The sequence below is a fragment of the Lolium rigidum genome, chromosome 2 (assembly GCF_022539505.1).
Source record: "Lolium rigidum isolate FL_2022 chromosome 2, APGP_CSIRO_Lrig_0.1, whole genome shotgun sequence".
In the NCBI taxonomy this organism is placed as follows: domain Eukaryota; kingdom Viridiplantae; phylum Streptophyta; class Magnoliopsida; order Poales; family Poaceae; genus Lolium; species Lolium rigidum.
Window position 1 is genome coordinate 48571753 of NC_061509.1, and position 18572 is coordinate 48590324.

An 18572-nucleotide genomic window follows, 5' to 3' on the forward strand; every position below is an offset into this window, starting at 1 on the left:
CTGGCTTTCATGATTTGGAGCTGCTCCAAATCCTATATATAACTAAATAGTTCATCCCCACTATCATATTTCTCTAAACATGCAGCTATGCCACATCATCATGTGTCCACTAACTTGCTACATCATCATGAGTATTATAGTTTTTTGTCACACTAAGTCTACACTGGAGGGAACCTCTTCAGCTTCAAAGGAAGCATCTGCCCGTTTTCTCCATCCGACCCTTACCTCTTAATCTGCTAAGCTTCCTTCTTTAATCCTCCATTAAATGGCTTCCACGTCCAATCCTGTGTCAATGTCATTAAATTCTTCTCCATCACAACCTATAGAAGCATCAAAGCCATATCAGCTGAACAGCCACGCTGCTGCTATATATTCTACCCCCAAGATCGAGAGCGGTGTGTGATGGTTCAGTCCATATTAGGGTCACAGCCATGCTATACAATGCCCATCTAGACGCGTGAGTTGTTTGCTTCCTGCGGACTGCCGTAGATACATCCTGGTTCTCACATTTGACCTACCTACGCCATGCACTTCGTTTCATCGGCAACCCTATCAGCAAAAGTTTCACACGGATACTAGCTACTGCAATATATGAGTGCTAATTCAACATGGACTCCTGCCATGTTTCTTACTGCTATTGATGCACACAGCATGTCTCTGTAATATCTCAGCACTAATATGATATGGGCTTCCTCTACTTTCCAGTAACTTCTTCAATTTCCAGGTATGTTTATGTGAATCACCTTCCGATTTGCTATAACCATTAATATTTTCTTGGCACATATTACTTTTTGCACTTTTCATAGATCTGCACATATACGTGGACTATACTGATGATTATAAATATTTTGTCGTATCTGTAAGTCAGCATATAAGTCAATTTGAATGAACTCGAATTTGCTCATTTTAAATTGTTAAATATATAATTTAATCTTGATATCATGTCTTCGAAACAATGCTTCCCTTAATGACGTAGTTTCACTATTAGGTGCTTTTATTTGATGTAGGTTGAATATCAATTGATGGAAGATACAACAAGGCCAGGTTGTAGGGAGGGGACTACCTTTTTGTTCATGCTCATGGGATCTTCAAAATTATTATTTTTTCCTTACTTCCATTAACAGGTCAAATGCAACAGGTAATTTTATTTCACTTTCATGTCTTAAACTGCTAATAAGTCCAAGACCGTCAACCCATCTTTACATTTCCTTATATTTTTAACATCTTGCAGATTATGTACCTGTCCCAAATAATTGGACTACCTCTATATGGTGTCAGTTGCAAGCGTTGCTCCTGTATTCATGGTGTCAACATATTTTGCTTAGTTGAGTTCCTACATATTTTGCATAGTTGAGTGCCTACAAAAAAAAAGGCGAACAGCTATTTTATTCATGGAAATGTTGTGCTATTAAAATTTCTTAAGTTTTTTTATTTAATTTCTCCATTCAGCACGAGACTATTTTTCTAAACCCTTAATTTTTTTTTCGTTTTTGTTTAAATTCTCCTCTCATCTGATAGCTTCCAAAAGTAATCTCAACATATGTTGAGGCGCATCACGGTAATTAATCTTATTTCCATTTGGAGCATTGATAAAATTTATAGAATATTTTAAATTTATCAACTAACAATTCCGCAGCAACGCGTGGGGTATATTCTAGTTTATCTAAATTTCAAGCAAATTTAGATAAATCAAGACAAGTTTCACGGGACGGAGGGAGTAGTATTCTCAAAGGAATTTGCAGGGTCCAATCCATACGCATTACTTTTCCTACAGATGCAGTTACCGAAATTTTGTAACAATGCCCATAGAGCGGCTCAATAGTCAATCCATATAATTCTGGAGGAATTTTGACTTGATAAATTTGGAGGAATTTTGACAGAAGTTTTGATATCACAGATTTTTTTCCCATTTTGTATGAACCTTAGTTCTCTCAACCGTTTCTTTATTTTCAAATGATCAAGATGTCATTTCTTTGGGCGATATTAAAAATGCATCAGCATTTATCTAAGTTACTAAAATGCAACGGACTTATTTCATCGCACCCATTGAGTAGTAGTGCAAGATTACCTGAGTTGAAACTGTTGAAACCCGTAGGACTCGTTTGATCCAAAGGAATGCCATAGAGATTTTGTAAGATTTTCATCCTCCGATTTTTTTCCCCTATGTGCACAGTTCTTTTGGTTTTCCGGTGAGTCAAGTGTTCCTTGAAGAAATTTCATGTAAGACATGACATTTTAATCTTGTGGTTTTCCTATTCATGAGTTTTAAGAATCCTACATCAAACAATCTCATAATGTATAGTAGAAAGAGTAAAATATATGACTGGTCCTAAAACAATTTGAGGGGTGTCAAGTTAGTCCCAAAACTATAGAAGTGCATACTGATGTCCTAAAAGCTTGTTATGTATGTCACTTGAGGTCCTATCTAGGTTACATCAGCTTTGACTTGCACAAGTGGCAGGTTGACCACTTCCAGGTGGGAATATTTTACCCCCCTCCCCAACCCCAAGTGTTACCTTCCAAATTTGTGGCCATTTTCTTCCACCCCTATCGTAGTAGCCCACCATCACAACCAAATTGTTTCCTCAGATCTTGTTCGGCTGATGCAGGGGTACACTTTGTAATCATGTACTTAAACACCTGACCGCTTACAGCTTAAATGCATGATACCGCCAGGAATAATACATGTAGTTCTAGACTCTAATTTGTTGGGCTTTTGCGTGTTGGGATACAAAGCTAGTAGAAACAAACAACAATCAAGTCTAGGAGAGAGAAGGCATGGAGGAATAAATGTGAAGGAGAAGGGCCACAATTTTACAAGAGAGAAATTTTGGCGGACTTTTGTACAAAATATTGCCACATGGTACCAGTCAACCTGCCACGCGTGCAAGTCAAAGCTAATGTAGCCTGAATAGGACCTCAAGTGACACACTTAACAAACTTTTAGAACCTCAATATGCATTTTCGTAGTATTAGGACTAACTTGGCACCCCTCGAATACTTTTAGAACCCGTGATGTATTTTATTCTAATAGAAACAACAAGACTTCTATGGACACATTTCGAACATCTTGTGGTGTATTTTACTCTAATAGAAACAACAAGACTTCTATGGACACATTTCGAACATCTTGGTTCAGTCCGCAACACATAATGCACACAAAGACTTTCATGGACACGTTTTGTGCATGTGAACACTGATAGTCTGCAAAAAGTTACCAAACAATATGTAGTAAAATGGGAAATATCCAGATGACCCGGGTGCACATGCACCCGGTTTCAACATTGAAATGAAATTTTCTCATGTACATATTAGGTTGATACTTACTTGTGTAAGTTTTTATGGAAAAACCATTGAGTTGCATCTCAAAACAACCTGGCTACCACGGGGAATAATCCATGCTTTCCAGATGTTATGACTTTATTGAATTATTGAAGTACATACATGACCAGACAGATATGACTCTGAATGCTTTACAACAATTTCAGCAGGAATTCATGACTCTTTGAATCCTTTCCAGGTTCATTGAAGAAATCTGAAGAGAAATGAAGCGCATGGACGACAAAACGATTTTTTCCATGAGATCTAACTTATTGCCAGAAAATTGATTAAATCCGGCACCATAACTACAGGTTATCATGCAGAACCAGTAGCATGGGAACTTGGAATTATTAATAGGTGGTGGCGGCAACAAATCCCTTCTCGGTGAGTGGAGCAACCAGACCTAGGCTCTGCATAATCTTGATTTGGCGCGTGTGTTACGTTGCTCCGACCCTTCCTTTGCTGCACCCGTGCTCTGTTGGAGTTGATCAAATTAGGTTATGAAATGCAACATCATATTCACAAGTATGGAGAGTCTACTTACATGAGGAGAGTTGGAATCATTTCTCTTTGAGGAATTGTTACGCTTCGTGTTTTGACAGTCCCCATTCTCCAGATCTATCACTTCCCCCTTCCTAGGTTTCTTTGTAGCATTGCTTGAATCAGCCTCCAGTCCGCCAGCAGCTCGCTTGATGCTCCCTCCACCCTCGGTATCAGCGGTGGTAGCACCATGAACCGCGATTTTCTCGGTAGCAGCGCAGATTCCAAAGATCACTTCATCCACATATGCCATTTCAGCAGCATGCTGACTGGCTATAATGTCCCCCAGCAGTATATCCCTAACCATAGCTTTAATCTCACTGTGAGTTCCATCCACCGTTGATGAACCATTTTTGCGCCAACTTCGGTTCGCTGATGTTATGTCTCCTGCTTCGGTTGCATTTTCACTGGCACTTGTATCATGGAGTTCTGATGTGCTGTCCTCAGATGCTTCCAGATATTCCATCACATTGGTACGGCCTGATCGCCTGGATCCTTCCTCTCTGACCACCGATGTTCGGCCCTTTCTATCTCGCGCAATAGAAGCTTGCTTGTGTGCCTTATCTCTTAAATCTTCAGCAGAATCTTCACTCAGAGCTTTGTCTATGGCATGGCCTTTATCAAGACGACTTGCTTGTCTCGCACCTTTCTGCTTTCTTCCTTCCTGAACAGCAACTCCAGCTTTTGCATTGCCCCAAACTTCTTGGTCCTGCTCTGCACTATATTGATGCTTTAAGCCTTCCCGCTTTCTGACTTTCTTAGCAGACGTCTTGGCTGTGGCCAATATGGTCAGGTCATTTAATATTAAAAAAATAGATAAGTCGAGTATCAATTAAAGCAAGATATACGTGTTATGTTGATGACAAGGCGAATTAATACTTGATTCAGGGAAACAAAACAGCACAAGTGAAAATTTAGCAATACTGACACTGATACTGCTCCTAGAACATGTCATCTAATCGCACCATTGTGAAGAATTTCACGACCAGAACTGCTAACAAAAATAACTGATAAATAGGGATAGAATGAGTGATTATATATTTTCCTCAAGGACCACTATGTTCAATACACAGAACATGTTTTTGTGCATATTAGATTCGCCAGGCAAAAAACAGCAATTCACCTTTTGTGGTGACAGCTTCCTCGTCATGATCACTGGGCGGCTTAAAATGAGATAGTTCCTGCATTTGTCAGATAAAATGTGGATCTCAACAACCTCTACCAAATTGTGACTCATAACATGTTCAATGCAAAGGTGATTGCCCTACCTTCTGAAGCACCTCATGGAATGCTTCCATGGCCGTCTTATTTTCTTCCTTCAGGATCTGCATACAATGAGCTCATATGAGAAATATTTGATATTCAAAAAGATCAGGGGGAGATATCATTCATGAGTGGGAACACATAGCAACTAATTCTCTTGGATGGTAAAAGAGAAAAGCAGTTTATATAACATAACCATTTATAAAAGTTACTACCAGTAGCACATAAATGACACAGGATGACTATACAATTGATATGGCCAGTTTTGTAGAGATATCATAAGACAATTAATCAACCTAAAAATGATTAATTCAATCAGCCAAGTTGGTTTGTTAGTTATGAAACAATAATGAATAAAATGCATGCTTTACCTGCACAATCCCCTAAAGCATATGTGAGTCGTGCTATTAGTACATTCTTTTAGTTAACATAGCATGTTACAATTCAAACAACCGTGAGAATTTCATTAACGACGTATGCTATATTTATATAATATATATATATATAAATTCCGTGAAATGTGTGCGTCAATTCAGCTTTTTTAGTTATAGTTCTGAAGTTAAAAGCCGAACTAAACCAAAAAAAAAAAAGCCATAATGCTTGAAGCTGATTTCCGCATTTCAGCTGATTTAAGTTTTGTTAATGCAGTTCTGTCAGTTATTGAGTTATGGGATTGAAGGCGTGCATACCATTTCGAATTCCATGTTAGACTTCCAAGGGTCAACATACAAGCTGAAAAATGAGATAATGAGAACAATTAACCTTTATCATAAAGATTACCACCACTAGGAAGAAAAAAAAAGGTTTAACATGTTAATAGGACCCCTTACTATTGGCATGTGCCATACAGTCGAACCAGGGCATCAAAGCTGGCCTTCTTCTTGGGCTTGCTACTGACATATGCTTCATCAATGACCTTGAATTCAGAAATAGAAACTGAGTCTAAATATATGGATGGGAAGCTAGGATCAAGAACAAGTAACAATTGTCAAAAGTCTGAAATGTTTTTGTCTTTGCGTCATACAAGTAAAAAGGTCGTGGCATTGGTACTCGACCAAACTTTTAAACTTACTCATACATGATCAATATGATTGTTCTACTACAGATGCAACTATGCATCCAGCGTTCAATTTTATGCTGATGTCCAATGCACCAAGCATATTCACTGGCATCCACAATTGCATTGTAGAACCATACTCTATACATCTTCGCCACTATAAATATGTTAATATGTGCGGTGGTTTATTCACCTTCCTCTCCCCTCTACTTGTGGGATATATATTTTGCGGGGTACTTGTGGCAAGTTTCCTTTTTGGCAAAATCATTGTGGCTATGTGGAGACCCCGAATTCAGAAATAGAAACTGAGTCTAAATATATGGATGGGAAGCTAGGATCAAGAACAAGTAACAATTGTCAAAAGTCTGAAATGTTTTTGTCTTTGCGTCATACAAGTAAAAAGGTCGTGGCATTGGTACTCGACCAAACTTTTAAACTTACTCATACATGATCAATATGATTGTTCTACTACAGATGCAACTATGCATCCAGCGTTCAATTTTATGCTGATGTCCAATGCACCAAGCATATTCACTGGCATCCACAATTGCATTGTAGAACCATACTCTATACATCTTCGCCACTATAAATATGTTAATATGTGCGGTGGTTTATTCACCTTCCTCTCCCCTCTACTTGTGGGATATTATATTTTGCGGGGTACTTGTGGCAAGTTTCCTTTTTGGCAAAATCATTGTGGCTATGTGGAGACCCCGATAGATGTCCTTTTCACTCACTAACTTGAAATTCAAAGAATTAAATCTGCCCAAAGGCCCAAAAACTGTGGGTGTGGCATCAAGCGCGGCACCAAACTGATTCAACATGTTTGGGTAATCTAGATTGTTGCCCCACAGCAACGAAGGTATTTAGCTAGTTGAACACAAAATGCTCAGAACCTGTGCTGGCCACCATGAGAAGCCATCATGCTTAACCCATGTTATATCTCCTAAACGGAAATTCTGCCTTGGCATATTTTCTGCAAGTTCAGAACTTGAGGTGCATGCAGCCACACCACCATAGCTTTTCTTTGCAGTTTTCTTCACCATAATGATCAATGCAAACCTGCAAAAGAAGTGAACAAGAAATGTTAGTATTGATATAATATTGGCCACTCTGACTGCCGGTTAGCTGGATCGAAAGCTATTCAACCAAAAGATCAACTTAAATTCACTGCTACGAAAGGAGTTCACATAGCCTGACTAAGCGTAAGACTCGAGCAACCACCCACCCACCTAGCACGTAACATCGAAAATCACTGGCAAGGAATACCATGGCAGCACCTCATTACTCAAACAAGGAATAAAACCATCAATTACTCAAACAAGGCTACACCTCATCCCGTGATATGGTTGAACATATATACCATCATTTGTTTTTGACTATGCAGTTGCGACCAAAATATGGAGAGCAGAGACCTTGATTTTTGGCCAGATCGAATGTTGGTGTAGGTTTTGAATATGTAGCCAGATGGTGGATTAGCGACTCAAGCTCAAACCTGAAAACATGTTTGTTATATGAAGCTGTTAGCTGTGTGTGGTGTGCCTCGGAGCTGGGTGCGATACACGCTCTAGGCAAGCTGGCCACAGTGGGTCTGAAAAGCAACTCATGTGATGCGTGATACCACTAGCTTAAATTTCTCCCAAAGAAAGATCGCAGAAATGGCTTGATGGTAGCAATAATTGACTGATCCGTACACAATTTCGTCCATTATGCCTCTCCTCGAACCCCCATAGCTCCCAAACTGGAGTTCGTACAGCCAAAACCTAAGATCTAAAAGGGCAAGTCAAGGGGAAGAACCGCGAGATGATGTAGGACTAACCTCGCTGGCACCTGGCAGCCGCCGCCTCGGCTCGCCGCCGGTCGCCGGGCTGGAGGGGGCGCGCGCTGTTCCTGCAGCGAAAAGAGGGACCGGATGTGCAGCGAGGAGAGAGGGAGCGGGAGAAGAATGCAGGGAGGGCGGAGGGAAGTACCTCGCTGCAGGATGCCGCCGGAGTCGCCGAAGACGGAGTAGGAGGTCGGGTCGACTGTGGTCAGTGGGGAGAAGAACTGGGGAAGCTCTGCTCAGTTTTCACACTGGATGTAAGTGGGGGAGCCACGTGGCATGGCAGGGCCGCAGGAGTGGGTAAAATATTGAATGTTACTAGCTACCTTCTTTAATCGATGTCTGAATGTCCAGCATCAATTAAACACGAATGGAGGGAGTAGCAAATACTCGCATGTCTCATTTCAGTGCGCGCACATAGTTTAGAAAATTACTTTAACCATTATTTTGATTAATAAAATATAAATATATGTTAAAAAATTACATATGAATTTAATGATATAGATTTTGTAGAAATAAAATTTATATTTTGTTAACCAAGTTAATGGTCAAAATTTATTTTAAACTGCGTGCGTGCATGTTAAACTGAGACGGAGGAAGTACTAATACTGTTAAGGCAAATACACGAATCTCATTTTTTGAATGAAAAATAAGTGTATTTGGCACATAGTTCAATCTGCAACCATGTTCCCAAGAAGCCTGACAATCATGCATATTTGCTTTTGCCAAAAGGATCTGATCTATTATACTACCTCCATCCTAAGGATCTGGATCGTAGTAATGGTTAGCCAAAACTATAAATTACTACAAACATAATAAAAGTTATATCGAGATCCATATATCGCCAAAAGACTACAAAACGAGCTAATGTCGCTCCTCTATTTTAATGTGAAAAAATTTAAGATCATGGTGATACATATGTAAGAAAATTATACATCACGAAGAATAAAGACAAATGTAATGATCCGTGTTTCTTACTATAGACAAAATAGATATATGTATGAATGCATATGATGTGATATAAAATGTACAGAAACTAAAAATAGCTATATGAAACTCAAATATCCTCTAATTGATGGAACCTACCACAAGGGTGGATCTACCATCATTATAGCCTGCACACCTGCATTATTCGAACTAATGGCACGGTACATTCCATCGACATCGTCCCATCGCCACAATGTTGTTCCCCTACAGCCCTAGTATCACACCATGGTTGTGTATTATCACACCATGATTCTCAATTGAAAATGATAGGGTGCCGCAGAGGTCCGAATCCAATCCATAGTTAACATGCGCACAATCAGTGTGAGAAGGAACGACCGCCCCATGTATCAAGTGGCGGAGGAAAACATAAGACGCCCGGGCAGCTCCCAGGGGAGGCTCAGACGAAACCCTAGTCGCCGCCCCTCCTCCCCCACATCCCCCCGCCGCCGTCGAAGGAAGCCGGCAGGCAAAGCCCCTCCCGGCAGACAACCGTCTATCATTTTCGAGCCCCACTAGCAGCGGCGGGACCTCCTCCTCGGGTGGTGGGATCTTCGGCCGGAGCTTCGCGGCGGCCCTAGACGGTGTGGCTCGTTTGACAGAGATGGACGCCGGGGCAGCTGGCTGCCTCAGACTTCTTCGGCAACCTTGTAGAACGTTGTGGCTGCAAGGGCGGCTCGGCGCCTGGTTCGGGGGAACTTGGTACGGATCAACCCCTCATCTCCATGTGGCGCGGGTGGAGGTGGCGGTGCCCACTGAGATTTTTTGGTTTGCTGTTGGGAGCCGGCGAGCGGCGGCGTGGGGGCCTACCGATCTACCTAATAGAGGAGGCGGTCTTTGGGTCTTCTCGCACCAAGAAGGTGTTCTCCTTGATGCCGACTCTCTGTCCGGTGACGAGTTTCGGAAGGCTCTGATGCGTGTAGTTGACACGTCCGTTGGGAACCCCAAGAGGAAGGTGTGATGCGCACAGCGTCAAGTTTCCCTCAGTTAGAAACCAAGGTTTAATCGAACCAGTAGGAGTCAAGAAGCACGTTGAAGGTTGATGGCGGCGGGATGTAGTGCGGCGCAACACCAGAGATTCCGGCGCCAACGTGGAACCTGCACAACACAACCAAAGTACTTTGCCCCAACGAAACAGGTGAGGTTGTCAATCTCACCGGCTTGCTGTAACAAAGGATTAACCGTATTGTGTGGAAGATGATTGTTTGCAGAGAAAACGAGTAAAACAAGTATTGCAGCAGATTTGTATTTCGAGTATTAAAAGAATGGACCGGGGTCCACGAGTTCACTAGAGGTGTCTCTCCCATAAGATAAAAGCATGTTGGGTGAACAAATTACGGTCGGGCAATTGACAAATAGAGAGGGCATAACAATGCACATACATGACATGATAAGTATAGTGAGATTTAATTGGGCATTACGACAAAGTACATAGACCGCCATCCAACCGCATCTATGCCTAAAAAGTCCACCTTCGAGGTTATCATCCGAACCCCTCCAGGTATTAAGTTGCTAACAACGGACAATTGCATTAAGTATGGTGCGTAATGTAATCAACAACTATATCCTCGGACATAGCGCCAATGTTTTATCCCTAGTGGCAACAGACACAACACAACCTTAGAACTTTACGTCATCGTCCCGGTGTCAATGCGAGGCATGAACCCACTATCGAGCATAAGTACTCCCTCTTGGAGTTAAAAGTAAAAACTTGGCCAGAGCCTCTACTAGAAACGGAGAGCATGCAAGATCATAAACAACACATATGTAATAACTTGATAATTAACATGACATGGTATTCTCTATCCATCGGATCCCGACAAACACAACATATAGAATTACGAGATAGATGATCTTGATCATGTTAGGCAGCTCACAAGATCCAACAATGAAGCACAATGAGGAGAAGACAACCATCTAGCTACCGCTATGGACCCATAGTCCGAGGGTGAACTACTCACTCATCACTCCGGAGGCGACCATGGCGGTGTAGAGTCCTCCGGGAGATGAATCCCCTCTCCGGCGAGGGTGCCGGAGGAGATCTCCGGAATCCCCGAGATGGGATCGGCGGCGGAGGCGTCTCAGTAAGGTTTTTCGTATCGTGGTTTTTCGCATCAGGGGTTTCGCGACGGAGGCTTTAAGTAGGCGGAAGGGCAGAGTCGGGGGCCAGACGAGGGGCCCACACCATAGGGCGGCGCGGGCCCCCCTGGGCCGCGCGGCCCTGTGGTTTGGCCACCTCGTGGCCCCACTCCGTGTGTTCTTCGGACTTCTGGAAGCTCCGTGGAAAAATAGGACCCTGGGTCTTCGTTTCGTCCAATTCCGAGAATATTTCGTTACTAGGATTTACGAAACCAAAAACAGCAGAAAACGAGAACTGGCACTTCGGCATCTTGTTAATAGGTTAGTTCCGAAAAATGCACGAATATGACATAAAGTGTGCATAAAACATGTAGGTATCATCAATAATATGGCATAGAACATAAGAAATTATCGATACGTCGGAGACGTATCAGCATCCCCAAGCTTAGTTCCGCTCGTCCGAGCAGGTAAAACGATAACAAAGATAATTTCTGAAGTGACATGCCATCATAAACTTGATCATATTGTAAACATATGTAATGAATGCAGCGATCAAAACAATGGTGATGACATGAGTAAACAAGTGAATCATAAAGCAAAGACTTTTCATGAATAGTACTTCAAGACAAGTATTAATAACTCTTGCATAAGAGTTAACTCATAAAGCAATAAATCAAAGTAAGGTATTGAAGCAACACAAAGGAAGATTAAGTTTCAGCGGTTGCTTTCAACTTGTAACATGTATATCTCATGGATAATTGTCAACATAGAGTAATATAACAAGTACAATATGCAAGTATGTAGGAATCAATGCACAGTTCACACAAGTGTTTGCTTCTTGAGGTGGAGAGAGATAGGTGAACTGACTCAACATAAAAGTAAGAGAATGGTCCTTCAAAGAGGAAAGCATCGATTGCTATATTTGTGCTAGAGCTTTTATTTTGAAAACATGAAACAATTTTGTCAACGGTAGTAATAAAGCATATGAGTTATGTAAATTATATCTTACAAGTTGCAAGTCTCATGCATAGTATACTAATAGTGCCCGCACCTTGTCCTAATTAACTTGGACTACCGGATCTTTGCAATGCACATGTTTTGACCAAGTGTCACAATGGGGTACCTCCATGCCGCTCTGTACAAAGGTCTAAGGAGAAAGCTCGCATTTTGGATTTCTCGCTTTTGATTATTCTCAACTTAGACATTCATACCGGGACAACATGGACAACGAGATAATGGACTCCTCTTTAATGCATAAGCATGTGGCAACAATTATTATTCTCATATGAGATTGAGGATATATGTCCAAACCGAAACTTCCACCATGAATCATGGCTTTAGTTAGCGGCCCAAAGTTCTTCTCTAACAATATGCATGCTCCAACCATGAAGGTGGTAGATCTCTCTTGCTTCGGACAAGACGGACATGCATAGCAACTCACATGATATCCAACAAAGAATAGTTGATGGCGTCCCCGTAAACATGGTTATCGCTCAACAAGCAACTTAATAAGAGATAAAGTGCATAAGTACATATTCAATACCACAATAGTTTTTAAGCTATTTGTCCCATGAGCTATATATTGCAAAGGTGAATGATGGAATTTTAAAGGTAGCACTCAAGCAATTTACTTTGGAATGGCGGATAAATACCATGTAGTAGGTAGGTATGGTGGACACAAATGGCATAGTGGTTGGCTCAAGGATTTTGGATGCATGAGAAGTATTCCCTCTCGATACAAGGTTTATGCTAGCAAGGTTATTTGAAACAAACACAAGGATGAACGGTACAGCAAAACTCACATAGAAGACATATGGTAAACATTATAAGACTCCATACCGTCTTCCTTGTTGTTCAAAACTCAATACTAGATGTTATCTAGACTCTAGAGAAACCAAATATACAAACCAAATTAGCAAGCTCTAAGTATTTCTTCATTAATGGGTGCAAAGTATATGATGCAAGAGCTTAAACATGAGCACAACAATTGCCAAGTATCAAATTATCCAAGACATTATAGCAATTTACTACATGTATCATTTTCCAATTCCAACCATATAACAATTTAACGAAGATGAAACTTCGCCATGAATACTATGAGTAGAGCCTAAGGACATATTTGTCCATATGCAACAGCGGAGCGTGTCTCTCTCCCATAAAGTGAATGCTAGGATCCATTTTATTCAAACAAAACAAAAACAAAAACAAACCGACGCTCCAAGCAAAGTACATAAGATGTGGCCGAATAAAAATATAGTTTCGGGGGAGGAACCCGATAATGTTGTCGATGAAGAAGGGGATGCCTTGGGCATCCCCAAGCTTAGACGCTTGAGTCTTCTTAATATATGCAGGGGTGAACCACCGGGCATCCCCAAGCTTAGAGCTTTCACTCTCCTTGATCATATTGCATCATACTCCTCTCTTGATCCTTGAAAACTTCCTCCACACCAAACTCGAAACAACTCATTAGAGGGTTAGTGCATAATAAAAATTCACATGTTCAGAGGTGACACAATCATTCTTAACACTTCTGGACATTGCATAAAGCTACTGGACATTAATGGATCAAAGAAATTCATCCAACATAGCAAAAGAGGCAATGCGAAATAAAAGACAGAATCTGTCAAAACAGAACAGTCCGTAAAAATGGATTTTATTAGGCCACCAGACTTGCTCAAACGAAAATGCTCAAATTGAATGAAAGTTGCGTACATATCCGAGGATCATGCACGTAAATTGGCGTAATTTTCTGAGCTACCTACAGGGAGATAGACCCAGATTCGTGACAGACAAAGAAATCTGGAACTCGCGCAGTAATCCAAATCTAGTACTTACTTTTCTATCAAAGACTTTACTTGGCACAACAAAACATAAAACTAAGATAAGGAGAGGTTGCTACAGTAGTAAACAACTTCCAAGACACAAATATAAAACAAAAATACTGGAGTAAAAACATGGGTTGTCTCCCATAAGCGCTTTTCTTTAACGCCTTTCAGCTAGGCGCTGAAAGTGTAACTCAAGTGTTATCGAAAGGTGGTGCGTCAACCTTACCTTGGGCTTTACCCTTACCTTTCTTATTGTTTTTCCTTCCCTTTAGTTTAGGGAATATATGATTTCCCCCTGGCATAGAGGTGAATTTCAGAGTGCCTTTTCCCACATCAATGACTGCTCCCAATAGTTTCAACAGGGATCTCCCGAGTATGATTTTTCCTGTTTCAATAACAAGATAATCAATGGATATTGTTCTTCCAAGAATGGTTGTATGCACACCTGCGGCTATTCCCTTAGGAATTATAGTAGAGTTATCAATGAGAGTTATTTCTTCTCCTCCTTCATCGACTCCCCAAAGTTTCAAAGATTTATAAATGCTTTCAGGCATAAGGCAAAATTCATACATAATATCACAAGTAGGCATGAAGAGTTCGATCACCGATAACAATTTTAACGACGAGGATCCCACAATGAAAGTTCGAGTTCACTAAAACTTGATCAAGACGGTTACGAATGTATCCATAATTTTCATTTAAGCGAGATGCACTTGTCTCAAGAGTATTTAATCTATTATGAATGCTAATAAGGGCTGAATCAAAATTATTAGTCGAATCATGTGATGCAACCAACTTCTTTATGGCATTAAAAACTTGATCCCCATTGCAATGGAGGAAATCTCCTCCCACTAAAGTATCCAAAGCATATCTATAGCGAACCATAAGACCAAAATAAAAATTACTAAGGAGCAAACTTAGAGTCATTTGAGGTTCAGTTTCACGATAAGAAGTAAAAATTCTAGACCAAGCATCCTTAAAACTCTCCTCATCCCCTTGTTTAAAAGTGAAGACTAATTCTTCGGGCGAAGAAGTAACAGGTTCAGAGCTAGACATGGTAACAAAAGTAACTAAATATTTTTTTGTATTTTTAATATAGAGTGCAAGACAATAAAGCAAACTAGATAAAGTAAATGCAAGTAAACTAATTTTTTTGTGTTTTTGATATAGCAAACAAGATAGCAAATAAAGTAAAGCTAGCAACTAATTTTTTTGTGTTTTGATATAAGTGCAGCAAACAAAGTAGTAAATAAAATAAAGCAAGACAAAAACAAAGTAAAGAGATTGAGAAGTGGAGACTCCCCTTGCAGCGTGTCTTGATCTCCCGGCAACGGCGCCGTAAATTTGCTTGATGCGTGTAGTTGACACGTCCGTTGGGAACCCCAAGAGGAAGGTGTGATGCGCACAGCGGCAAGTTTTCCTCGCTTAGAAACCAAGGTTTAATCGAACCAGTAGGAGTCAAGAAGCACGTTGAAGGTTGATGGCGGCGGGATGTAGTGCGGCGCAACACCGGAGATTCCGGCGCCAACGTGGAACCTGCACAACACAACCAAAGTACTTTGCCCCAACGAAACAGTGAGGTTGTCAATCTCACCTGGCTTGCTGTAACAAAGGATTAACCGTATTGTGTGGAAGATGATTGTTTGCGAGAGAAAACAAGTAAAACAAGTATTGCAGCAGATTTGTATTTCAAGTATTAAAAGAATGGACCGGGGTCCACAGCTCACTAGAGGTGTCTCTCCCATAAGATAAAAGCATGTTGGGTGAACAAATTACGGTCGGGCAATTGACAAATAGAGAGGGCATAACAATGCACATACATGACATGATAAGTATAGTGAGATTTAATTGGGCATTACGACAAAGTACATAGACCGCCATCCAACCGCATCTATGCCTAAAAAGTCCACCTTCGGGTTATCATCCGAACCCCTCCAGTATTAAGTTGCTAACAACGAGACAATTGCATTAAGTATGGTGCGTAATGTAATCAACAACTACATCCTCTGGACATAGCGCCAATGTTTTATCCCTAGTGGCAACAACGACAACACAACCTTAGAACTTTCCGTCACTCGTCCTGGTGTCAATGCGAGCATGAACCCACTATCGAGCATAAGTACTCCTCTTGGAGTTAAAAGTAAAAACTTGGCCGAGCCTCTACTAGTAACGGAGAGCATGCAAGATCATAAACAACACATATGTAATAACTTGATAATTAACATGACATGGTATTCTCTATCCATCGGATCCCGACAAACATAACATATAGAATTACAGATAGATGATCTTGATCATGTTAGGCAGCTCACAAGATCCAACAATGAAGCACAATGAGGAGAAGACAACCATCTAGCTACTGCTATGGACCCATAGTCCAGGGGTGAACTACTCACTCATCACTCCGGAGGCGACCATGGCGGTGTAGAGTCCTCCGGGAGATGAATCCCCTCTCCGGCGAGGTGCCGAGGAGATCTCCGAGAATCCCCGAGATGGGATCGGCGGCGGCGTCTCGCAAGGTTTTCCGTATCGTGGTTTTTCGCATCGGGGGTTTCGCGACGGAGGCTTTAAGTAGGCGGAAGGGCGAGTCGGGGGCCGGACGAGGGCCCACACCATAGGGCGGCGCGGGCCCCCCGGGCCGCGCGGCCCCGTGGTTTGGCCACCTCGTGGCCCCACTCCGTGTGTTCTTCGGTCTTCCGGAAGCTCCGTGGAAAAATAGGACCCTGGGTCTTCGTTTCGTCCAATTCCGAGAATATTTCGTTACTAGGATTTCGAAACCAAAAACAGCGTAAAACAGGAACCGGCACTTCGGCATCTTGTTAATAGGTTAGTTCCAGAAAATGCACGAATATGACATAAAGTGTGCATAAAACATGTAGGTATCATCAATAATATGGCATAGAACATAAGAAATTATCGATACGTCGGAGACGTATCAGGCTCCGCTGGCGATCTCCATTGGACGCCTGATGACTATAGTTTGTTGTATCAGATGTGATTTCGTCTGTGTGACTTCACGAGAGAGTGACGCGAAGCTTCTCTATCTGTTTCCATCATGAGACATGTCGGTTTTCAATTTTCATGAAGAAAACAATGATTGAGAAAGTTATGGTGGCTTAAAGTCTGAGGTCTATTGATGGCGGATTGAGTCTTCTAGGCGAAGAAGACTTTGCTTCATGTTTCTTGACTTGTAGCGGCGACATTAGCGAGCGGGGGTGGCAGTACATGAGGAGTACATAGTCTTATCTTTCAGAGTGAAAATCCAAGAATGACCTCAATTGGTTGTGCAATAACCTTGTTGAAGGCATTACTTTAATATGACGGATTTGCTCCGAGGTGAAAATTCAAGGCGTGGCCTCAACTAATTGTGCTAAGCAATGACTTTGTTGAAGGCTTTATTTTGAGAGCACTAACTTTATCGGATGTCCCCGAAGGGACTTGAGAGCACTAACTTAAGGTGATGTCTAGGCAGTGGTTTGTGTTGCAACTACTATAATATTTTGATCATCGTAGTGGGATCTATTTTAGTAGGGATGTAATTGGTGTCTTCATGATATTAGTATATTATTTTGTCGAACAAGGTAATTTTTCAAGTTCATGTTGTAAATGGCACATTTTTTTTACCTCCGTCCTATAAAGGTTATGTAAGATTTGCCAAAATTTAGATGTCAATTTTTATAATTTTTTTTGAACGGGAAAGGTCCCGAAGGACCTAGTTTCTGCATTAGGCGGCAGGTACACGATTACATGAAGGACCCAAAGAAAAGAGAAATTACAGCCTGGCCCATAACTTTTACAACGAGCACCCTTGAGGAGATCGCAAAAAAGCGATCCAGTCCTTGCTCATCGCCGCCGATGGAGAACCTACAGCTGCGGTCGTTCCTGTCACCACCGGGGACAGAGCCACTTGGGGCAGCAGGAGCGGAAGCTGCCGCGCTGAGGTCGGAGAAGATCCTCCTCTGGAGGATGTAGTAGCCCGAGTCGCAGTCGAGCATGGCGAGGCCATCCCTTTGGCCGAAGATAGCGGAAGCCAGACAACGGCGCCGCTTGGATATCGCCGGAGAACACGCAGAAACAACAACTCCCCAACACCTCCCAACGCCAGCAACCAGCAAACCCTCCTCCCTCTTCCCCTCGCCGCCACGGCCGGCCAAGAGAGCGAGCAGAGCATAAAGATCACTAACCAGAAGGTGGCTGCGCTTATTGACAGAGCCTATGCTGGAGCTCTCCCCTTTCGTCTTCCTCCTTGGAGACGCGACGAAGAAGACCAGCAACCATCGCCTGGCGACGCGCAGACACACCAGCACGGTGAAGCTCGACATGGCCTTATTTTCGGATATGCCTGGCTGCAGCTCCCCCACTTGCCCTGGCTCCTGCCACCGGGGAGAAGCAGTGAAGAACACCCAAACCAAGATGAGCCCGATCTGGCCAGAGAGATCCAGCTTCCTACTCCAAGACACCACTAAGGGATCAAACCCTGATCTACTACCTACCCTACCAGATCCGGCACCTCCCCTTCGCCATCTCCCACCAGCAACGCCGGCGAGAGAGGCCTTGGTTTGGTCCGGCAGCGTGGTGGAGACTCTCAAAACACTGTAGAGGAGCGAGAGCGAGGGGAGGGGAAAGTTCCCTTAATTTTTATAAGTTTGACTTGTGCAACTCAGAAAGCACGCGTGGTGAA

At 42.1% G+C, this 18572-nt stretch overlaps 1 protein-coding gene across 1 annotated transcript; it reads right to left on the reverse strand.

Annotated features, from left to right (window-relative positions):
• Positions 1-3399: 3399 nt before the first annotated feature.
• On the reverse strand, positions 3400-8185 carry LOC124691715. Its single transcript, XM_047224988.1, has 8 exons — positions 8001-8185; positions 7078-7243; positions 5955-6040; positions 5814-5856; positions 5130-5186; positions 4985-5042; positions 3866-4635; positions 3400-3796 (listed from the first exon to the last, which is right to left on the reverse strand). The coding sequence occupies exons 2-8, from the start codon at positions 7225-7227 to the stop codon at positions 3725-3727; spliced, it is 1236 nt and encodes a 411-aa protein (XP_047080944.1). The 5' UTR covers positions 7228-7243; positions 8001-8185; the 3' UTR covers positions 3400-3724.
• Positions 8186-18572: the final 10387 nt, after the last annotated feature.

Bases quoted from the DNA above. Each gene is read 5' to 3' on its own strand.
- LOC124691715 (XM_047224988.1), bottom strand. From the start codon at position 7,227: ATGGTGAAGAAAACTGCAAAGAAAAGCTATGGTGGTGTGGCTGCATGC. The intron at 5,043-5,129 runs GTAGGGCAATCA...TGACAAATGCAG, and splicing joins TCCATGAGGTGCTTCAGAAG to GAACTATCTCATTTTAAGCC. The intron at 4,636-4,984 runs GTGAATTGCTGT...TATTGGCCACAG, and splicing joins GGAAGCTGTCACCACAAAAG to CCAAGACGTCTGCTAAGAAA.